The sequence below is a fragment of the Cibotium barometz genome, chromosome 52 (genome assembly GCF_041138505.1).
Source record: "Cibotium barometz isolate CiBa-2024 chromosome 52, ASM4113850v1, whole genome shotgun sequence".
Lineage (NCBI taxonomy): Eukaryota > Viridiplantae > Streptophyta > Polypodiopsida > Cyatheales > Cibotiaceae > Cibotium > Cibotium barometz.
Genome location: NC_141097.1, coordinates 34,356,946 through 34,380,542, shown reverse-complemented (window position 1 = coordinate 34,380,542; position 23,597 = coordinate 34,356,946). Strand labels below are relative to the sequence as shown.

Below are 23,597 nucleotides of genomic sequence, written 5' to 3'. Positions count from 1 at the left end.
TGTTTCCCTGCAACACTCCCTCCAACGCCTCCAGTTGCAACGACTGCAACCGTCTGCAGCTCTGCCCTCCTCGACACCTGCAGCTCTGCACAGCTCCACCGGCTCCCGCCGTCAACTCTATTAGATTGTCTGCTCCAAGCCTGCTGCCCTTGCAGGAAGGTATTTCTTTGTGCACATTTTGGGTCAAATACAAATACAATATTTTGCAGCCATTCCAGTGCAGGTCATATGCAGATTTAGCAGACACTTCTGTGCAAATCAAATTCATAGGAAAATTGCAAGTCCAATTTGGGGAATTTACCAATTTCAGGACAAATTGAAAAAAATTGGGCATTTTGCTTTGCCTGCAATTTGGGGGTTTTTGAAATTGAGGTCAAAATCAGCAAATTGAACTCTCATTTGCAGAAATTTGGGGGTTTTCAAAATTGAGGTCAAAATTGGCAAATTGAACCTCTTACATTTGCAGAAATTTGGGGCTTTTGTGAAAATTGGCCAATTAGATGCACATTGAAGCATTTGGAGTGCATAAAAATTAGGGATTTTCTGATTGGAGCATGTAATTGGGCATTACAGCTGCGATTTGTCGCCCATGTATACACATTGTGTGTAATTGGACAATTTGGTGCAGGTTTACACTTGCTTTGGTTTGTAGGCATACATTTGCACAGGACATTTGGTTGCCTGGCAGTGCACATTGGTGCTTGGTTTGCTTGCAGATATATTTTGTTGACATGGCACAGAATGCTACAGATGTATTTGGTGTGCTCACCCAGGATGACAAGCTGGATGGATCTAACTACTCCCTCTGGAGTTTCATGATCCGTAATTTGCTGGTAGCCAAAGGGCTTTGGGGCATCGTGTGTGGTGATGACACACGCCCACTTACCATAGAGCCAGCCACGCCTCAAAGGGGAGGTGCTCAAAGAGCTCTTGATGTAGATCCTGCTCCCACACAAGAGCAGAAGAGATGGGACTCTAGAGATGCACAGGCCATGTCATTGATAGCCCTTTCAGTGAAAAGGACTATTATTCCACACATTCGTTCGTGCAAGACATCGAAGCTTGCATGGGACACATTGGAAGCAATGTATCAGGTACGCAACGAGGCAAGGGTTGCCTACTTGAAAAGGCAATTGGATCTTCTTTCTATGGATGAGGGTGACTCTATGGCAGATCATCTCACCAAAGTGAAAGATTTGCAGGAACAATTGCTCAACATTGATGAGGTTATCCCAGACAGACAGATGGTCACCAACACTCTTCATTCTTTACCGCCTTCCTACTTGGGTTTTCACACCTCTCTCAACCTCTCAATGAGAGGAGGTGGTGATCCCGTCACTTTTGAAGAGCTCGCGGGTTTACTCTTGCAGGAAGAGCAAACAAGAGCAAACATATCGAGCAACCGTGGTGGAGAAAAGGCATTTACAGCCAAGGATAAGGGTAAAGCAAAGAGCTTTAAGCATGGGGGACAACAGTCTAGCAAGGCTGGTCATGGACAGCCCTCTTCTAGTGGTGAAAAGTCTGACAAAGGGGATGCAAACAAGCCCAAAAAGAAGGGCAAATGTCACTACTGCCATAAGCCTGGACACTACATCAGTGAATGTAGGAAAAGGATTGCAAAAGAGAAAAAGAAAGGAGCAGGCAATGCAGTAGCAGACTCTTCGGATGACAAAGCACAGCAATCAGCTAATGTAATCCAGGAAGAGTACACTTTTTTGTTCACATGCACTAGTGACACACCAAGTGCTTCAGACACTGATATGTCTTGCATTGCATCTGACAGACAGAATGCATCATGGTATTTTGATAGTGGTGCTTTGAGCCACATCACTTCATGAAAAGATGTATTTCAGCACTTGGTTTATGCTTGAAATGGCCGCACTGTATCATGTGCAGATCATACCACATATCCAGTAAAGGGAATTGGTAATGTCATACTTATTGCAGCCAATGGTGCCAATATATGTATGAAAAATGTATTGTATGTTCCAGGAATAAAGAAAAATCTGCTCTCCGTCTCAGCCATAAACGACCAAGGTTTAAAGGTTGAATTTGAAGATGGGAAGTGTTTGGTAAAAGACCCGTCAAAGGGTTATGAAATAGTCACTTCTGGAACACGATACAAAGGCTTGTATAAGCTGGACAGCTATGACAAGCGCACTTATGATGCAAATACAGTGGCTGCCCACACTCCTGCTATGCATTATGCAGAGCTATGGCATGCTCGTTTTGGGCATGTAAATTTTCAGAGTTTGATGCTTTTGCAGAAGCATCATATGGTTGATAATATGCCGCCTCTTGAGTCTCCACCAAGACATGTATGTGAGGGGTGTATTTTGGGAAAGATGCAACGAAAACCATTCCCCAAAGATGGCTCTGTTAGAGCTGAAAGTAAATTACAGCTCATACATAGTGATGTATGTGGTCCAATGCGGACACCATCCATAGGGGGGCATCTTTACTTCGTCACATTCATTGATGACTACTCCAGGTTTGCTTGGGCTTACCCTTTGAAAGCGAAAGCAGATGTGTTTACATGCTTTCGACACTTTGTAGAAATGGCTGAAAATATGTGTGCATGTAAAGTCCAAACACTCCGCTCAGATAGAGGTGGAGAATACATGTCAAATGCATGCAAGGATTATATGCTTCGAAAGGGCATCAAACACCAATGTACTGTGCCTTATACACCGCAGCAGAATGGTGTAGCTGAAAGGAAAAATAGATCTCTCATGGAGATGGCAAGATGCATGGTGAAAGCACAAAAGTTGCCTCACAAATTTTGGATGGAAGCTATAATGTGTGCAACTCATGTGTTGAACAGGTGTCCAACAAAAGCTTTGAAAACCATAACACCATATGAGGCTTGGTATAGCCGAAAGCCAACAATTGATTATATGCGTACATTTGGGTGTTTGGCATATGCACATGTGCCAGAACAACTCTGAACAAAGCTAGATGACAAAGCAATTAAATGCATTTTTGTGGGCTACAGCAATGAAAGCAAAGGATACCGTCTTTGTAATCCAACTACACGAAGGATTTTTGTCAGTAGAGATGTGGTATTTGCTGAAAATTCAGAACAGCCCATGTACAGCTTGTATAAAAGCAATGATACAGGCTTACAAGACATGTTTGATGGACTTTTACCCATTGCAATTAGGGGGGATTCAGATCAGCCAGCCCCTACACAAGAAAATCCACATGTAGAACATGTGGACCAGCCAGCTATTCAGCCCCCTTCTATGGAAGAAGTGGAAGATCTTGTCAGGGAAGAGCAAACAGCCATAGACACAGCCAAGTCAGTGCCAAGATGGTTGCTGAAAACTTTGCAAGAAAGCAAACTTGCAGCTCCACTCACAGGTAGAACAAGGGCTAGTTTCAGCCATGCTTTGAATGTATATCGTGGGGAGTCTGCATTCGCAATGGGTGGTCTCTTTGATTCAGAAGAGCCTTCTTCTTATGAAGAAGCACATGAGAATGAGCATTGGTTGCAAGCTATGCAAGCTGAAATTTCTTCTATCATGAAGAATAATACATGGGATCTTGTGGAATTGCCTAAAGGCAAGCATGTAATTGGCACAAAGTGGGTGTACAAAGTCAAAAGAAAGTCTGATGGTACTATTGACAGGTACAAAGCAAGACTTGTGGCTAAAGGTTACTCCCAGAAAAAGGGAATAGATTATGAAGAGACTTTTGCTCCTACTTCGAGAATGACCACAATAAGATCTGTGATTGCATTGGCTGCCCATAAAGGATGGAAAGTGCATCAATTGGATATCAAAACTGCATTCTTAAATGGGGATTTACAGGAGGAAGTATATGTAAATCAGCCCATTGGTTTTGTAGTTCCTGGTGAGGAACATAAAGTATGCAGGTTGCACAAAGCATTGTATGGGTTAAAGCAAGCTCCAAGAGCTTGGTATGATAAGATACATGCTCATCTAACCAGCCAAGGTCATGAGAATAGTCCAGCTGAAAGCACATTGTATGTGAAGAAAACCGATGCCGATATTCTCATAGTCATCTTGTATGTAGATGACATGCTCATTACAGGTACAAGCAAAGCACGAATTTCAGATTTCAAAGCTGATTTGAAAGCTGAATTTGATATGTCAAATTTGGGGCCTTTACACTACTATCTCGGCACACAGTTTATGCATACAGATGATGGCATTGTTATGCAGCAAACTAAGTACATAAAGAGTTTGCTAAAAAGGTTTCACATGGATGAATGTAAGCCCATTTCTACTGCGGTAGAAGCAGGTGTACGGCTTACTATGCATGATATTGGAGAGCCTTTTGAGGCCGGCATTTACAGCCAGGCAGTGGGATGCCTCATTTACTTGTGTAACACGAGGCCAGACATATCTTTTGGGGTGTCTTTGTTGAGCAAATTCATGCACAGCCCAGGCACAAAGCATTGGCAAGCAGTCAAACGCATCTTTCGTTATCTTAAGGGTATCCTGGATCTTGGTTTGTTCTATCCCAGGGGGGGGCAGCTTGCAGCTTTATGCATACAGTGATTCAGATTGGGCTGGTGATTATGATACTAGGCAATCCACCAGTGGGAATTGTTTTTTTCTTGGCAGCTCATGCATATGTTGGTTGAGTAAAAAGCAACCCACTGTTGCTACAACTACTTGTGATCCTACTTGACTTGATGCCAAGTCTACAAAAGCGGTCTCACAACCATCCAGCCATGTATGGCTAACCCTAGTGTCTAAAAGACTGGGCACTGTTGGGCAGGCGGGCATGCTCAACACAATGGGTACTTCTCGTATAGGAGTCCTTACATAATAGAGCAACCCATCACCCGCATAGTCACAATGACGTGGGGCACAATTAAGGGTTAGGAGTGGCTGCCATCGAGTCCTCTGGAAGGAGAAAGGAAAAAGCAAGGAGAATATCAAGGAAGTGAATGAAAAATAAAAAAGAAGGCTGGACAGAAAGAGATCAGTGATCGGTTTGTGTGAAGGGGTGGACAGACAGCGTGTTGGAGGGGTGGAGTTGGAACAGCCATGCCAGTGAGGAGCCACCTATTGTGGTAAGTGGGAATGGAGCCAGGGGTAGAGTCAGGAGAATGAAAGGAACAGGGGGATGTGCGAAGGCGAGCAAGGTGGGTGGTTTTGTAGGAGGATTCGCAGTGCACAAGGGGGGATGAAGGCCTTTGTTTTAGCTCGCTCTAAGCCTCTGATTGGTTACAAAGCGAAGGCAACAGTTCCCACCTTTTTCTTTGCTATCATCAGAATTTCTTGCTAAAATTATTTTACAAGAACAAGGATTTTTTTTTTGTTTGTTTTAAAATTGGTGTGGCCTGATTATTTTCACTAAGTGCTGGTATGATGTCTGGCATAGGATGTTGGTTACCTCATGTTTATGCTTTTGTGATCTAGGATGGAGCAGACTCGTTAAAAAAGATGAATGTAATTGGTCATGCTGTGGAGGATATATTTTCATCAGCTAGATTTATAATTCTGGCGTTTAAGCATCAACCTTCATTTTGGCAGACTTCTAGCAACTTCCAAAAAGATCATGCAGGTTGAACCTCAGCTAATGCTGGGCATTTCTCTTGTGGAAAATTCAGGCTTCTGGTTGTACGTTTTAACATGAAGCATAAGGTTGATTTCTGCATCTACAAGGCTTGTGGCTGAGCATAAAGAATATGTATCCTCCACTATGGGTGTGCTTAACCCAATTGTCTGTGCTAGGTGAAACAATATTTGAAATAACAAGTGAAGGATGGGTACACTCCAGGGTATGGTAAAACATAAAAAGAATCAGTGAACTAATAATGGATTTACTAAGAAGACTAATTTATGGTTGTAATTAAAGCATAAAATGTAAGAAAAACTAAAATTTCAAGAAACAAAATAAAATCAGAATTACAGTAATTTCTATGTACACGTCCTTTTTATTTGGTTGTTGGTAAAAAGCGATGTTCTATCACTTCACTATACGAGGAAAGAAGCCCTCAAAAGTGAGGGAAACTTCTTCAAGATCAAGAACAGTGGAAAAACAAGTCTATGTCTTGTAGTTTATGGCAATCATATAGGATTGGCGTAGAGACTGTCGAAAACACAAGTACTTGTCAGTCTGTGTAGAGTGAAAAATTAGGTGATTGCGGCCAATCCAGAGTGTCCAAAGAGCACAAAAGCATATCCAAGCAAGGGAACCTGCATAATCAGCCAGTCTTTTGTGATATCTCCCAAAGATCTAGAAATGCTTGGAGAAGCTACATCCTGGAAATTTGGCAGCCAAAGAAACATATAATCTGAGCACCAAATCTCTTGTATCCAAACAAGCCCATAGTAAATGAGAGTCTCGTTGCGATTTGAGCATCTAAAACAAGAGGCATAAGCTATCCTTCTTTTGGCTAGAGTTTCACCAACAAGTAACACTCCAACCAAGCATCGCCAAAGAAAAACGGGCTGCTTTAATGGCAATTTATTAGTCCAAATCTTTTGGAGATTTTGCTTCCACCACTTAGCTGTCTTATCCATATTCCAAAGCTTGTTTAAATGAGCAACAATCCATGGCTCCAGAATTATCAATCTGTATACCTGGGCAGTGTGACCATAGTAACATAAAAACGCGTTTTGCCCTTTCGTAATGCCACGAAATGTTTCTGGCATGAAACATTGCGAAAGAAAACGAAACGTGTCCATTGAAACGGCGTTTCGTCCAAATGTAAAGTGAGGTCAAAAAAACGGGCAAAGTTTTTTTTTTTGCAAATGCGATTTTTGTTGTCGATTCGCCCTTGTTTGCTACCCGTGAGCTTATTCGCGCATCCCATGCTTCTTTCCGGCTGCAGCCCGCCGCTGCTCCTTCGCTTCTTCTCCTCCATGCCTTCTCTTCACTCCTTCGCTTTTTTTGTTCCACGCCTCCTCTTCCCTTCTCCTCTTTCTCTCTTCTCGTCCATGGTCCACCCCTCCCTTTCCCTCCTTCTCTTTCCTCTTCCTCTTTCTCTCCTTTTCTTGCCTTCCAACTTTCTCTCCTTTTCTACTTACCTCCTTCCGTTTTCTTCTCTTGCCTTCCAACTTGTTTCTTTCCTCCTCTCTCTCTCTCTCTCTCTCTCTCTTTCAGCGAATCAATGGCGGAGTAGCCTGTTTTGAGTCTTGACACTGGTGGGAGATTATAGGAGAAACAAGGAGGGCGTTGCTGAATTGAGACAGCCGCCTAGTTTAATCTCTCTCTCTCTCTCTTTTGGCGACTGGTGAGCTGCACACGGATGTAGGAGGGGAGGCGTAGGACTGCACTCTCTCTCTCTCTCTTGTGGAAGGCTGCGCAGGACTGCAGGGTGGCCAGGCTACAGGCAATGCACAGAGATTAACAGGAGAAGGTACAGGAAGGTGCATCTGCGTCAGGTGCAAACAGTAAGGTGCATTTGCGTGCAAACAGTAAGGTGCAGGAGGTACAATAAGGTACATCTGCGTCAGCGTCAGGTGCAAACAGTGAGGTGCAGGAGGTATAGTAAGGTGCATCTGCGTCTCTCTCTCTCTTGTGGAAGGCTGCGCAGGACTGCAGGGTGGCCAGGCTACAGGCAGTGCACAGAGATTAACAGGAGAAGGTACAGTAAGGTGCATCTGCGTCAGGTGCAAACAGTAAGGTGCATGTGCGTGCAAACAGTAAGGTGCAGGAGGTGCAATAAGGTACATCTGCGTCACGTGCAAACAGTGAGGTGCAGGAGGTATAGTAAGGTGCTTAGGCCCCACCCTTGCTCAGGCCCCCAAGGCAGCAACTAGTAGGGGAAGACATGTCTCAATCCCTAGAGGGGGAACAGGATTGTGAGACAACCTTTCACACCCCCACGAAGGCACCAAATGCCTACCGCAGAAGACTGAGGGAAGGAATCATGTCCCTTGGCTGACGAAGGATTACGAAGATGGCCCGACGAGATGAGGCCCTTTATGAGGAGCTACAGCTTCACATAAGGACAGAGATGAACACCATGCGACAGGAGCTTGAAAAGGAATGGACCGAGCAGATGCATGTCCAAAGGAAAGTGATATACGAAACGCTGAAGGAAGAGATATATGTCCAATCGAAGGGAGAAATGCAAGCCCAAGTACGGGTTGAAATGGAATTAGCCCAAGCCTTGATGCACACGGAAATGAAAAAAGAGATGCAGAAATGGAAGGATGACATGCTCCGAGAGATTGGCACAATAGTTGCATCGTACGAAGGCACTTTGAAGACATGTATGGCTGACCGCAAAAAAGACATCACAGAAATGTTGTAAAAATGGGGGAGAGACAAAGATAAAACTGAAACTGAAATGAGAGCAAGACTAGAAAGAAACACAAAGCATAGACATACCTTGAGATGAGTGTAGACAAGACACAAGATTGATACTTTCATTGATGTGACACCTACAATTTATAGGTGAGAAGTACAAGATTGAGTAGACTCACTTATGGGATAAATGTAGAGGTGCCACATGGCACTAGACTCAAGACACAAAGACTGAACTGAAACTAGACTAGAGAAATAGTACACCTAGTGTGCACTTATTTCCAACACCCTCCTTAAGTGGACACTAGGAGGAAGACAAAAAGACAAGACTATGACATGACAAAAGATAAGACCAAGACAGAGAGACTAGACAAGGATTGAGAGACAAGCTAGAAGACAAGATGGACAAGACAGACATAAAGACTGATAGACTGAGAGACAAGACATGAGAGACAAAAGATCCTGAGACACCCCTCCTCAAGTGATATCCTCATATGGGTCCACAAGGGTAGGGACAAGAGTGGATCATAGACAGACAGAGAGAGAGACAATCAGCCAGTAGAGTGGTCCCACAGAGAGAGAGACTTTCAGATAGACATGAGAGAGACTGACAAATAGAAGATAAATGGGGACATAGACAAAAAAATGCCAAGAGAATGTGGGTAGCTAATCCACAAAAGAGAGGCATATAGACTGATAGATAGAGTGTCAAAGACATGTGACAGGATAGACACACAGGATAGACACATAGACAGAGAGACTGACTGATTGTAGATAGACAGAGAGATGGACCTTGATAGATAATCCCTCCTCAAGGTCAATCCTCCTGCTAGAGTGGGTAATGCAGGGGTGCCTCTTGGATAGGGACAAAGATAAGTCCATGTAGACAAATAGATAGGATATTACCCCATGATCTACATCATTGGTGATCAATGGTGGTAGATAGCATGAAAACATAGACAATTATGAGAGAGATGGGAAGGTCTTACCAGATTTGGCAGTGTCTAATCCCGTACAAGATAGAGAAGTAAATGAAATTCAGAACTCTCTTTTTTTTTCTTCTTAAAAAAAAAGAAAAAAAGAAATAGAGAGTAGATTGAAAATAGAACACGACATACACTTGATTTTTGCTTTAAATTTGCTGCTGCAGGTCTGGCTGGTCCAATGGACAGTTAACCCACATGTGAAGATGAAGAGAAAATGGGAAATAACAAAGAGGAAAATGCCTTTTGCACAGATGTTGCAAATCAGGTCCAAAATCAGCATTGGAGTTTACCTTCACAAAAGGAGGTGTCGAGCTGATGTCGAGAAGACCAGAGATCCAAAAATGACGAGTTGTTGCATGAGTTGAATGTCCAGGAGGTCCACGACTTGAGAAGACATGTTGATGAAGAAGAGAGTGCGGGGGTAGCTGCTGCATGTGCAGTACTAGAGGACAGGCCGGTATGCTCAAGTAGAGAGGCGGCAGCACCATGATGAACCCCCGCAGCAGCAAGAAGGAGAAGACGGGCAGTTGTTGGCATGGCGGGCAGAAAAAAGCGCAGCTATGGCTGCAGCAGACTGTGGATAGGCTGAGGGCAGCGGTGGAGAGAGACGAAGAGGTGCTCTTTAGGGCGCAAATGCATTGTAAGTCGGCGGGCGTGTTGAGTACCGTCTTCAAGGGAGAGCAGCATTCGGTCTTATCGGGGGTGGTATCGGTATCCTGAGAGACTGGTGAGGAGAGAAGACGAGCAATCGGCACTACTGTCTGCAGAGTGAGCAGGTGCAAAGAAGAGGGGGAGCAGGGTCATGGCGAAAAATACACAAAGGGCCATCTTGAGACTTCTAGAGCAACGGGTGCAATGAAAACAGCAAGCGCAGGTAACCACCAGTTAAAGCTCTCAAGTTCTCAACGGGCGGGCTACGCAGAAGGGCTGGCTCTGACACCATGTTGTAAAAATGGGGGAGAGACAAAGATAAAACTGAAATTGAAATGAGAGCAAGACTAGAAAGAAACACAAAGCATAGACATACCTTGAGATGAGTGTAGACAAGACACAAGATTGATACTTTCATTGATGTGACACCTACAATTTATAGGTGAGAAGTACAAGATTGAGTAGACTCACTTATGGGATAAATGTAGAGGTGCCACATGGCACTAGACTCAAGACACAAAGACTGAACTGAAACTAGACTAGAGAAATAGTACACCTAGTGTGCACTTATTTCCAACAAGAAATGCAAAACACTTTTGAATCATGTAAGGCAAAAGTGGCTGCTGCAGGTGAGAAGGAAATGCATTCATGGGCTGAAATTGCCAGTGCCACAAAGAAACAAATTGAGGAAGTCAACCCATGGATTGAAGTAGTAAAAAAACAGAAGGATACACCAGTCAATAAAGTAGAGGTGATGAATGCTACATTGGAAGAGGAAGCCAAGAGACGGGCACGTGCCTTACATGTACGTGTAGTTGGGTCGGAAGATAAGGGAAATCCCCAAGAGGATGCAAAAGCTCTTGCAAGAAAAATTGGAGCCACTGATGTACCCATTACCAGAGCATGGCGAGTAGGCAGAGATGAAACCAGGGCGAAGATATTGATCATCAGGTTTGGTGACTTGGAGAAGAAGAAGGCCTTCCTCTCCAAAAGGATGGCCCTTAAGGGGGAAAAGATTTATTTGGATGAGGACCTTACATATTTATTTGGATGAGGACCTTACACCGGCACAAATAGCACACCGGAAGGAACACATGCCACGTGTGCTTGAGGCAAGGAAAGAGGGGAAATGGGCGGTATACAGAGATGGTCGAGTCATCATTACGGAGAGGAGGCCCGCTTGACGGTGCGCGGCTTATGAGACCTTGTGATTCACGGTGTGGAATTGCAACGGAGCCCTTAGAACAGATGCAGGATACTCTGAGGATACTTTCAGACACAGTGATATTGCTATGTATACGGAGACCCATCAGTGCACAAACAAGAGGCTTCCTGACGTCCGGGGTTATAGATGGGAATCAGTTTTCCGCCCTCAGCCACGCACAGTGGGAGGTACCAGAGGATGTGGAGGAGTGGCAATACTTTACAGGGAGGAGCTTCGTGACAAAATACATGTGGTACATAGAGATGCAGATGCGAGGTACATGTGGGTCCGAATATGCAGAGGGGGGCTCCGCGAGCTGTGTGTGGCGGTATGCTACTTTCCCCCAGCCCACTCCAGGTTTGCACCATCAGGAGAGTCGCCCTATATACCACTATATGATGATATCATGAGGTTTGCCAGCATGGGAGACATACTACTATTGGGAGACTTTAATGCACGTACAGGCACAGAGCAGACAGAGTTGTATGATACTCAAGAGGCTATGTACCGGGAGATCGCGGTCGGTAGAGGATGTAGGGTTGCAGAGATCAGCACAGGATGAGGGGGAGATTACAGATTATGGCAGGCATTTTCTCACACTCGGGAGTGCACATGGGTTGGTCATATACAATGGCTTATTGAGATGGCAAGGATCAGATGCTCTCACACACTGGAACTCTAAAGGGGGAGCGAGCACGGTGGACTACTTGATGGGATCTCCTTCATTAATACCTGATGTGCGGGGTTTCACGATTTCCAGTAGGCCCATTGGCATAGCAGCCGATCATGCATACTTGAGTTTCACACTAGTACGTAGATCTCCGAGAGATGGGCCAGCCACTCATCTACCTAGGTACCCGAGATATCAGTTTACACGTGAGACAGTTGGGGTTTATCGGGATGCAGTATTTGATGGCTTGTTCGCTTTAGACCCACATAGCTCTCTGGACGAGATCACGTGAGGATTGGCAGGTATTCTACATGCATCCGCCTCATATGCTTTTCCCTGCACTATGATCCCTTCCACCCACCCCCGCAGCACTGCCCCATAGAATAGTTGGTATGATGATGAGTGTCGTGAGACACGAGCACAACTACATCGTGAGATTTAGCTAGAGGAGGAGATCTACCAACTCTTCCTGGGGAAGGACAGCAAGAGGGCATGGAAGATGTTTCAGGAGAGACAGCCTGGTACTCCGATTAGTGCACCTGAGGCATGGCATACTTATGCTAGAGAGCTGTATGATGCACCAGGACAACCCCCCACCCCCCCTCCACTGGGAGCTAGACCGGCTAGCAGCACCTTTTTTACTATGCAGATGGTGCTAGATGCGATAGACAGGTTACAGAATGGAAAGGCACAGGATCATGATGGGCTAGTTGGAGAGCACTTCTCATATGCACGAGACACTGGGGCTCCGCTCATCGTACATGTGTTTAATCGTGCCATTTGTGAGGGTTTCCCGACAAGCTGGACAGAGCATATCATTGTACGACTTTTTAAGAGTGTGGACCCCATGGTACTAGGCAACTACAGGACGATCATGATTGGTCATTACTTGGCCAAATTATATGGCTCTATATTGGAGTCGGAGCTGAGCCGATGGGCAGAGGCATGGTCATCGAGCACATAGACAGGCTGGCTTCAGGAGAGGATTTACTACCTTGGATCACATACTGACACTTCAGGCACTTATTGAAGAGGGCAGGGCACAAAAGAGAAGGATATATTGCTGCTTTGTGGACTTCCGCAAAGCGTTCGATACCGTACCACGTGCCAGGCTTATGCACAGATTGCATGACATTGAGGTACCCGAGGATATGCAGTGGGGGATATATGCTTTGTATGAGTCTGTGACAGGTAGAGTTCGAGCTCCAGGCGGACTATTTCATAGGGTGACCAGCACGATAGGGGTGAAGCAGGGTGCCCGCTATCGCCCACCCTCTTTGGATTGTACATTGATGCAGTCTCTGATTATGTAGACAGATTGGGAGGCCCAGGGGCATGCCTGGCAGGGGTGTTGATACCCATCTTGTTATATGCTGATGATATTGTTCTAATCTCAGACTCTCCAGAGGGACTATAGAGACACCTGGATGCATTACAGGCTTTCTGTGCGGATAGAGATCTGACAGCGAACCTTGGGAAAACCAAGGTTATGGTGTTTAACACCACACAGGCATGGGTGACGAGATCAGAGCCTCAGTTCACTTTCCGAGGGGAGCTGGTAGAGTACGTCAGGTCATATGTCTACTTGTGAGTTACTTTCACAGGACCGCGTTTCTCCCTGAAGGGGGCAGCAGCAGCTAGATTAGCTCAAGGGCATGCAGCCTTGGGGGCACTTGAGAGGCAGTGTGCACACATACAGTTTCAGGAGCCACGCACCAAATTGTGGCTATTTGATACGCTTGTCACACCGACTCTCCTGTACGGAGCTCCAATTTGGGGGCCCAGTGTACATCACAGATCTCAGAGAGGGACAGATGAGGGATGGAGGCAAATGGAGAGACCACTGATTATGATGATTGCTCGTATGATTCGGAGCAAATCATCAGTACCACATGAGATTGTTCGGGCTGAGCTGGGTGCCCCACCAGTAGTAACCGAGGCCCTATTCCAGGCAGTTACCTTTTTACAGCGGCTATGGGAGCTCCCTCAACAGAGGTACTCCCGTTTGGCATTGACCTCATCCATACAGTTGGCAGAGGATGGAGATACTCATTGTTGGTACGCTCAGATGAGATCATGGTTTGACCTACTTGTTGGGTCGCTGAAGCTCCTGCCCTTCCCCCCCTGCTCGCGCTGCGGCCGCACGCCCAATCCCCCTTCCCACCCACGCGTCCTCCCCCCCCCTCCCCGCCTGCCCTCGCTTGTGCGCCCCCCCTCCGCCTTGTTTTCCTTCGCTGAAGCGCCCGCCGCCCCATCTCCTCGCCTTTGCGTCCCCCTCCCCTCTTCAGCGCCCCGACCCCCCCCTCCGCCAGCCCTCTCTTCCCCCCCCCCCCCCCCCCCCCCCCCCCCCCGCCGTCACGTTGCTTCCACCCTCCCCCTAGGGTTCTTTCTTCGCCGACTTACCCACCCCCCCCCCCCCCCCCCTTCTTCCTGGTTTTTTCCGTCCCTTGGGGGTTTCTTTCCTTTTTTTTACCGTTTTTGTGTGCAGCTCGGTTCTTGCAGGCCTCTCCGCATTCGCTCCGCCTTCGCCATAGCTTCAGACTCTGATGGAGGCTCCTCCCGCCCCACCTCAGAGGGACTCTTCTGCAGCCCCCTCGCCCGCCCCTGAGGATACCCCCATCAGGCTTTCTCTTTCACTAGAAGAGGAAGCGCGCCTCGCCGCAAAGGTGGAACGCCTCCAGGCACATTCCACCATTTGCCGTATAGTCGGCACTCGCCCCAGCAGAGGGGAGATCCAGGATCTTCTCCAGTCCCGTCTTCTTGCAGATGTGGGCAAGATCCTGGACGTTCAGCTACTGTGCCGTGGACACTACCAGATCGAGTTCGAGACTGCCCAGAGCATGGCCTAGGTCCTTGCCATGAGTCCCCTTGACATCAGGGGTGCTCGGGCATTCTTCAGACCTTGGCAGCATGGCTTTGACCCAGCAGCGGCCGAGCAGGGAGAGCGCCTTTTCCATGTTACAGTTTGCTTCCATGGACTCGGCCGCGACAACCTTCCGCTCCTTTCGAGGCTTGGAGCATTGGTGGGCTCGGTGCTTGAGACTGGCCCCACAGCCGCTTTAGTGGTGGCTAGAGCAGCTGGGCTACCTTCGGTCAGAGTTTTGGTTCCTGACATCTCCTCCCTTCCGAAGGTCATTCAGCTACCCAGGATAGGGGGGGGGATGGATTGATCAGAGAGTGGAGTTCTCGGGGCTCCCGAACCAGTGCTTTATTTGCAGGCAGGTACATCCACGAACATTACTCAATCATTGAGTGTGTCAACTTGATGACATCCTTATGTCTATTCATAGAGCTACTAATATCCTTCATTCACAATTATCTTCACTTCCATGAACTCAACATTGCATTCATTAACATTACTCATCATTGAGTGTGTCAACTTGATGACATCCTTATGTCCATTCATATAATTACCAATATTTGTTAAGTTAGTCAAAGATAATAATGGAGACAGAAAATTGGCCAAGGCCTGCGCGCGTAGGAGACCCAGACCCTCACCGTAGCAGCAGGCCCCTGGTGGCCCGCCCACAGATGCGGCTCGGCAGGCAGCCTCCGGGACACCTGCCCAGCCCACAGAGACCTCGGAGTGGCAGCCTGGATAGGGGCGCCGTCGAGGGAGACAGCCACCACAGCAGCACGCCCAGAGACCGATGCAGCAGCAGCCTCAGTCTCAGCATCACTGGGTTCCCGTGAGGAACAGCTTTGCTCCCCTCCAGGAGGAGACCCCAACGCCGACTGAGGACCAAGAGATGCCAGCACCCCCTCCTTCGCCCCCTCCCCCCCCTCCCCCGTCCCACCCTCCCGCCTCGCTTCCACCTTCGCCTCCTCCCGTCCCGCTCCGGTTTTGGCAGCGGCTCCTCCTCCACCCCCTTCTGCCCCCCTCCTCCCCCCCCGCTCGCCTCAGTTCCCCGGGAGGCCCTGGCAGTCCCTTGGCGTTCACTTGCAGTCCAGAGGACATTGAGCACCGACCTTGCTCGAGCACCGCAGAGGAGACTCCCCATGCCGATTCGGGCTTCACGGCTATCCTCTATACGCAGTCGGCTGAGTCGTCTCGACACTAGAAAGCGCTCAGAGGCTTTTGATTACTCCTTCACACGGCTTTTTGGAGTAGAGGGCCCTCATGAGCCAGCACCCATCAGAGTGCATGTAGTGATACCTCCGGCCCGCGGGGAGGAGGCACTTGACTCAGCGGTGGCCTTCTCATTGCCTCTCTGTGTCCCTCGCGACCGGGAGTGGACCATGGATCTCGCTCTTAGCACTTTGAAGACTCAGGCAGTTGAGTTTTCTCATCATGTGAGCGATCTGGAGGTGACAGATGTGATAGGCCGACTATGGGAGTTGGCTCATTTTTTCTTTGATCCAGGGAGTGTGGATGCCTCAGGGATTCGACATTTGGTCATTCGTATAGTGGCAGACTTAGCACGCGACCCTGGATATGTATGCATACACGAGGCTGCTATGTCTGAGCGGGAGGCAGTCGCCATGGGACACAGCCACTGGTGCCTGATCCGAGATTCTTGCAGCACACCGGGTGGGCAGACTCGTAGCCGCTCGGATGGGGACTATTCTCCATCCAAGCCGCTTGCGAAGGCCCGCCGCACGGCTGAGACAGCATCCACCTTAGCAGGTCATCCATGAGGATCATCTCATGGAATGTACAGGGCCTTGGCGGCGCACATTATATACGGTATCGTGGTTGCTTGAGGCAGGAGCTTCAGAGAGCCTGGTTGGGGGCAGTATTGATATTTTGATGTTGCAGGAGCACCATTTGGGTGAGAGTAGGATCCAGAGATATGGTTCGGTGATGCCTGGTAGATGGGACACCTTTTGGTCTGTAGGGTTTGGCCCCTTGGGTGGGCAGGGAGGAGTATGCATGGTCATTGCAGATGTATGGCGGCAGGCCATTGTGGATCGAGGGATCATTGTGCCTGGTAGAGCACAGTATGTCATTCTGAGGACGCATGATGAGCTCTTTGGCGTGCTCAATGTCTATGCGCCAACCATGCTAGTGCCAGAGCAGAGTTCTGGACCCAGGTTGCGGATGCATTACCAGAGAGGCCGCATATTGGTGTGTCGTCGGGGAAGACTTCAACATGCTTGAGGACCCGGCCGATAGAGTGGGAGGCAGTCATGTTACAGTGCACGGCACGGAGCTTGCAGCTTGGGAGCGATTTTGCATGTCACTGAGGATCACTGATGCATGGTAGCATGAGGCCTTCTCCCGCTCTCAGGATAGTCTTAGTTTCTCTCGGTCGGATCGCCGGCAGGGAGGGACTAATCTATCTCGGATCGATCGCTTCTATGTGGGCGACAGGTTTGGGGAGCGAGGGGGCTCAGTTGGCATTCTCGTTGGCACCTCTTTTTCAGAGCACGCGCCAATTATTTTGACACTTGAGGAGAGGACACGGGAGACCAGCTTGCAGTTGAGGATCCCAGAGAGGGTACTTACAAATCCTAGTCTCGCTGAGGACATTGAGAGGATATGGCATGACAGTCAGAGCTCTGACCAGGATGCAGCAGGCCAGTGTGCCCAGGGACTCATCGAGCTCAGCTCTTTTTTGCACGCTGCAGCCTTGACACGGCTGGGAGAGACTTGCGAGCGGGAGCGGCGGCTGAGACGCAGCCTTGCTTCGCTTCAGTGCCTTCAGGAGCAGCAGCCTACATGTGAGTGGGTGGCGTCCCAACTGAGCCAGGCACGCCAGGAGGTTAGAGAGGCAGAGGAGCAGAGACATGAGTTTTACTATCGTCACACCAAGCCTCTCAGTGGACGCAGCTTGGTGATAGAGTGACTGGGGAGTTTTTTGAGATTATTGGACCCCGCCATGCTCGAGCAGGAGTCCGTCAGCTTGGGAGGCCGGACGGATTGGTAGCCACTGAGCCCGGGGAGATGAGAGCCATTGCCACTGAGTTCTACAGGGACCTGCTTTCAGAGGAGCCAGCCACTGAGGCTTGGGATGCTTGCAGACAGACTGTGTGGGCCCATGTGCAGAGGAGGGTCACAGATCGTATGCGTACAGTTTTGGGTGAGCCTCTTTCAGAGGTAGAGCTTGCTGAGGCCTTGAGGGTCCTTCCGCGCCATAGTTGCCCAGGGGAGGACGGATTGACGCATGCCTTTTTTATGCGCTATTGGGACCTTTTGGGGCCAGGCCTCCGCAGAGCTCTTGCATCAGCCAGGTACAGAGGCTGATCAGGAACTTTCTTTGGTTTGGGCGGGATGGTCAGCCAGCCCAATCTAAGGTTGCTTGGGCAGTTATTACACTTCCGTTGGCCCAGGGAGGCTTGGGCATTATAGATCCAGTTGATCAGAGTAGAGCCTTATTGGGGAATCTTATTGTTCGGGGGCTGCTTCCAGGCGCTGAGCCTTGGAAAGAGCTCCTTTTGCAGCGGTTGCAGGCTCGGACTCCCCCAGCAGGGGGCACTTGGGCACCAGAGATATGATGGATCTTCATAAAGATGAGGAGGACAGACCTCAGTAGAGGTTGGGAGGACAGATTTGCCTTGAGCATCCTGAGAGCTTGGGAGTTGCTGAGACCGGGACTCTCTCAGAGACCTCCTTCTTGTGATGAGGAGCGGGCCAGACAGCCTCTCATCTGGAACCCAACGGTTCGCACAGAGCAGGGTCATATGCTGGGTTCTCGGCCTCGTCTAGCCTGGGGACCATTGGCGGCAGGCCCAACACGTAGTTTTGGAGACTGGCAGGCCTTCTGCAGTCTTCCAGAGAAGATCCAGGTGGAGAGGCTGAGTCACTTCAGAGGGGGGCTGATTATGAGGGATGACATTGAGAAGGCACTCACAGAGGAGTGGTTCACGCCTCTCGAGCCAGTGGCCCCATGGTGGATGGGAGCCTTTACACAGTTGGAGATCCTGATTGCTGTCAGAGCTTGCACTGAGGATGGCAGATGCCTCTACTATGAGATCTAGGATGAGGGAAGACTGCAGAGAGTGGAGGTGGAGTCGCCTTTGGTTGCAGAGTGCATCTTTCAGAGGATACGGGTAGTGGCCGGCGCTTCTCAGAGGTGGCATATTCACCAAGACCCTGCAGATGTGGACTCCGATTGGCGCATATGGGCATATGCAGCGCGCCCCTTGGCCCGGCTTCAGTGGGACCCTGGCGCCAGGGAGTCACCACTGATAGAGTAGTTATCTTATGTCGTGCTCGTCGGCCACGCCCACCAGGATCCTGACCACGGCATCCTTACCATCGCCAGATTAGAGCCATTATTGCTCGGCATCGGAGGTGCCTACCTCGCTTCTACGACCTCTCCATTCTAGACAGCCCCATGGCGGAGATACTTGATCTAAGGAGAGGGCAACAAATCAACTGATCAGCATACATGGATCTACCTGATATACATTTTCCAGTATTTTCCAGTATTTTCTACTCAGTATCATCTCGGAGTCTTGCAATTTTGTTCTTATAACTGTAGGACAATCAATTTATTGTACTTTTTAGTCTTGTTCTCTTTGATGAGACACCAACTTCAGATGTACTCTCAGTTTTGGTCTCATAGGCCACTATGGCCTCTTAGAGACGTTAATATATCATTTCATTTCATTTCATTCTCCTTTTCTTGCCCAATTTTTGAAAATTCCCAAAAACCTACTCCCCAAAATCATGAATTTCATACCCATTAGTCTCTAATCACATTATCTCCCCAATCTCTCATAAATTTGGGCATTTTTCATTTTCAGAAATTTCAGATTCCCCCTCGAATTTTTAGCCTTCAATTGCAAGTCCCATCTCTTCCCCATCATGGCTCCTCGCAAATCCTCTAATACGTGTGACATTTGAGGGGATTCGGTGCTCATTCACAAGTATGGGACATCTGACACAATGTGTGGTTTGCAAGTTTTGTGGAGAAGTTCGTCGAGGAGCTGCAACTTGTGTGAAGGCACACTACACATGGGAAAAGTCATAAGGAACACATGGGTGCACTCATGTTCCGGAAGGTGTCTTTCATGCCTACGGCGGTTCACCATCAAAGTTTTCGGAAATACGAGCACTTCTCCATTTGCCTTTGCCTCTATAGGCCATCGATGCAAAGGTGGAAGAAGCCAAGCAAAAGAGGCATCAAGAAGACCGTGTGGGAGCAGCAACATCGACACAAACCTCTCAACAAGGGTCCCTTCATCGCAATTATGCATCTTCTTTTGAAGTTCCTGTCTCTTCCGATTTATCTAACATTGATGAGTCCTTGCCTGATGTGAACTCAAGTGATATGCCGCCCTTTACCATGCCTTCTCCAAGTTCATCGAGCTTTGTTAGTGGTCTTCATTGTGCAAGAAAGCTGATAGAAGAGCTAGTTGGTATGAACAGATGTCAATGCCGTTTGAAGTGCACTCTAAGACAACCACAAGGAAAATGGGAAGAGAGCCTCCAAGATGCCAAATGACGCTCGATGCTAGCTATGCTCCAAAGTTGAAGCAAGAGGCCCAAATTGTTGACCATCGTTTCTTTTATCAATGCAACCTTGCCTTTCATATAGCTCGTTGCTTATTATACTACAAGTTTTATAATGCACTCGTGGCAGCCTATACGGTGCGAGCTACATGCCTACATCTAGTGAAGCCGAGTCTTTGAGGATGACTCGACAGTCTTCACATACACATTCACATCCATTCTTCACATACACATCCACATCCATTCTTCACATACACATTCACATCCATTTTCATCACATATCATCCATTCACATCCCATATCATTCATTTACATCCCGATTCACATGACATCACATCTCATCCATTCATTCACATCTATCTGATTCACATGTCATCACATCTATTCACTCAGGGACCACTTCGTTGGCCCTCGCCCATTGTACCGGAAGCGCACCATTTTTCAACCATACCGAGGTTGGTCAAGACCTGGGCAGGCTTTGCATTAAGTGAGGTAGATTGAGGATGAGTTCATCGGATTGAGAGCTTGTTGGCAACGTTATGGTTGCAGCATAGTGTCAGATGGATGGAGTGATACGATGAGTCACTAACTACCAAGTCTCAACTCTCTGCAACTATGCTTCATGTCAATGTTTTATGAAAATCTTTCATTAAATTTTGAACTTTGTAAATTGATGATCTCTTCTTTTTCTCTAATGCATGGTTTTTCTACGGTTATCGGTGCTGTTCCATGATAAATATTTTGGTATCATCTTGTGCTGGCACCACATTGTTGCGTGTTGTTGATGTATTTACTTCTGGCTTGAGTATTATTAGGGAGTGCATTTATGGCCACATTAGGCAAGCCATTGAGGAGATTGGGCCACAAAATGTGGCCCAAGTTATCTCAGACAATGGCTCTAATTGTGCCAAGATGGGTGAATTTGTGGAGAGAGATTATCATACCATTATCTAGACTCCATGTGCATCCCATTCTTTGGATTTGATGATGAAGGACATTGCAAAGCTAGAGTGGTTGAACTCTACACTTGACAACGCTACCCAAATCATTAGATTCATTACAAGGAAGACTCAAGCACTAGCTCTCTTTAGAGCTTCATGCAAGTATGATCTCATGAAGCCTTCAATGATGAGATTTGGCTATCTCTTCCTCATTCTTCTAGCTTTTTTGGAGAATTCATTTCTTATTTCAATTCTCATTTTGCAATCTTAATACTTGAGATTTAATTTCTTGATTATTTTGTAGATAGTGATGGCGAGAGCTCATAGTAGTGACTCGCGAATGGTTTAGGATTTTTGATTTTCCATGCATGATGCTAGCAGCTTCTAGTTGGCAGCTACTTATTTTAAGATCTTGGGTTTTTTGTATTTGACTGTTGACATTGAGATTTTAGTGAGTGAACTTTGAGACTATCATGTGATTTGATATCGTAGATGCACCTTTTGTCTTGAGTCTTGACTCTTACTTGAATGATGAATCTAGGCTCTTTGATTTTATGCTTCTAATAATGGCTTGAATTAAATTTTAGCTTAAGAAAGTGTTTTGAGCCTACTGTCTCTCTTTTATGTTCAAGTTGATTTCTTGAAATAGATTTTACTTAAAAAATGCATCTTCATCTTTGTGTTGGCTATGTTTCAAATTTGGTATACGTATATGAGAAGTGTCATTTCGAAATCTTTGCGTTTCATCCAAAACAGACGAAATGAATTGAAACGAAACCTTCGAAACGATGAAACGGACGAAACGTTTCATGTTACTATGGCTATGACATAGGTACTTTGGCAAAACCAAGGTCATCTCTTTGCAACATCCAATCTAACGAATCACTTCAAATTGTTGCAAGAAAGCTCTAATCTTCTACCAAACAGGCTTGTAATGCATGCCCAATTTCCATATCCTTTGTGCATGCAGGAATGTTAGTATTCTGTCATCTAGAGAGACAACATCCTGGATTAGGCGTATATTTTTATTGGAAAGAAAATAGGCTTCCCTTGGCTCCTGAACTGCTAGAGGTTCCAAACAAATTTTGCTCTAGTGAATGCTCTCTAATCTGAATGAGTTACCTATCTCTGAAGATCTTCCAGACCAATGCAAGTACATGAAAAAACACACTCTCTCTCACAGACACACACACAAGACTAAAGGAAGAGAAGGAGAAAAGTCGGCTATGAACAAGGGCAACAACCAAGAGGAGAAGAAGACGCCCAACAGTAAAAGAGGATGAGATCAAAAAGAGGGACAAACCCATTGTAGTGGCAGGCGACAATCGTCAGCAAAACTGGAACAGAAGGTGCATAGCAGTGCAGGGACATACGAAAGTGCAAATGACCAGCAAGAAAAAAGTGACGACCTTGAAAAGAGACAAAACGCCGAGCAGAATAGACGAAACGGTTAGTAGAATTGACGAAACGGCAATCAGAACTGATGAAACGGCAGGCAGAGATGAAACAACGAGCTCAGGCGCACCACACACACACTCTACACACACACACACACACACTCTATGTACACATGCACACACATATACACACAAATATTGAAGTTAACGGTTTTTATAGCGGCCAACCACTTTTTATTGCATGTTTTTTTCATTGCTTGCCATTTGGCTCTAAGAAGATGCAAAGGGTATTTATTCCATTAAAGTCACCCGAGGCTTGCAAGTGGCCCTGTCCATGGTGCATATGATTTGGTTTCATTCATAACAAATTAGTAGCCAGCTTTCTTGCAAGCAACGGGTTTTTACTTCCTTGCTAGGCCACCGCACTTGACAAGTGTTGTCGCTAGCCACATATGGATGAGAATATGATTCTTTCTCTCATTAGACAATGCTTTTTCCTGGCAGTAGACCAGAATCGAGATTACACAAGGGTGGTAAGTGGTATAGAAAGGGATAGGAATTGCAATGGTTTGTCATTAGGATGGGTGGGATTGACGAGGGTGGGAGAAGCATAGGAAAGGCCTGAGCTCTCACTCACAATCCAAAGGCTGAGTTGCATCCCAATGGACTGAATGACATGCATGCATTTTTCTTTATTGTATTTTCAATGCTTTTGAATTAAGTCAAAACTTCCAAGCTCCCTTTGAAGTTTGAACATCATTTTGTAAACTCTCATGCCTTCTAACTTGTGTTAGAGTCCTTAATATCTTTTATTGTGCTAATGTGCATGGAGTTACTTAAGTCTGTTAAAGCTAATTGCTTTTATCCTTCCTCAGAGCTGGCTGCACATGGACTTGACATAGAATCAATTCGGAATGTTTATCAACGCATTTTAGAACTCCGTAATCTAGAGGTATTAGCACTTATCTCTTTATTTCAACATTGTTTTACTAAAGGCCTTGTTGTGTTTAACTTAATTTATTAAGTGATTCTTACTAGTGTTATACCAATAACACGCTCTTTAAGTATAAAACTCCACGTGTCACTTTGAAGTCCTCTGAATATCAAAATGC

General features: G+C 46.9%; 1 protein-coding gene across 6 annotated transcripts in view; it reads left to right on the top strand.

Annotated features, from left to right (window-relative positions):
* The window catches only part of LOC147609091 (uncharacterized), a 220,507-nt gene that overhangs the window by 76,420 nt on the left and 120,490 nt on the right, over positions 1-23,597 (top strand). For all 6 annotated transcript variants that reach the window (XM_086788806.1, XM_086788804.1, XM_086788802.1 and 3 more), the window contains 2 exons: positions 5,397-5,541; positions 23,361-23,437. In XM_086788806.1, the coding sequence (XP_086644932.1) occupies positions 5,397-5,541; positions 23,361-23,437 (222 nt within the window). The remainder of the gene's footprint in view (positions 1-5,396; positions 5,542-23,360; positions 23,438-23,597) is intronic.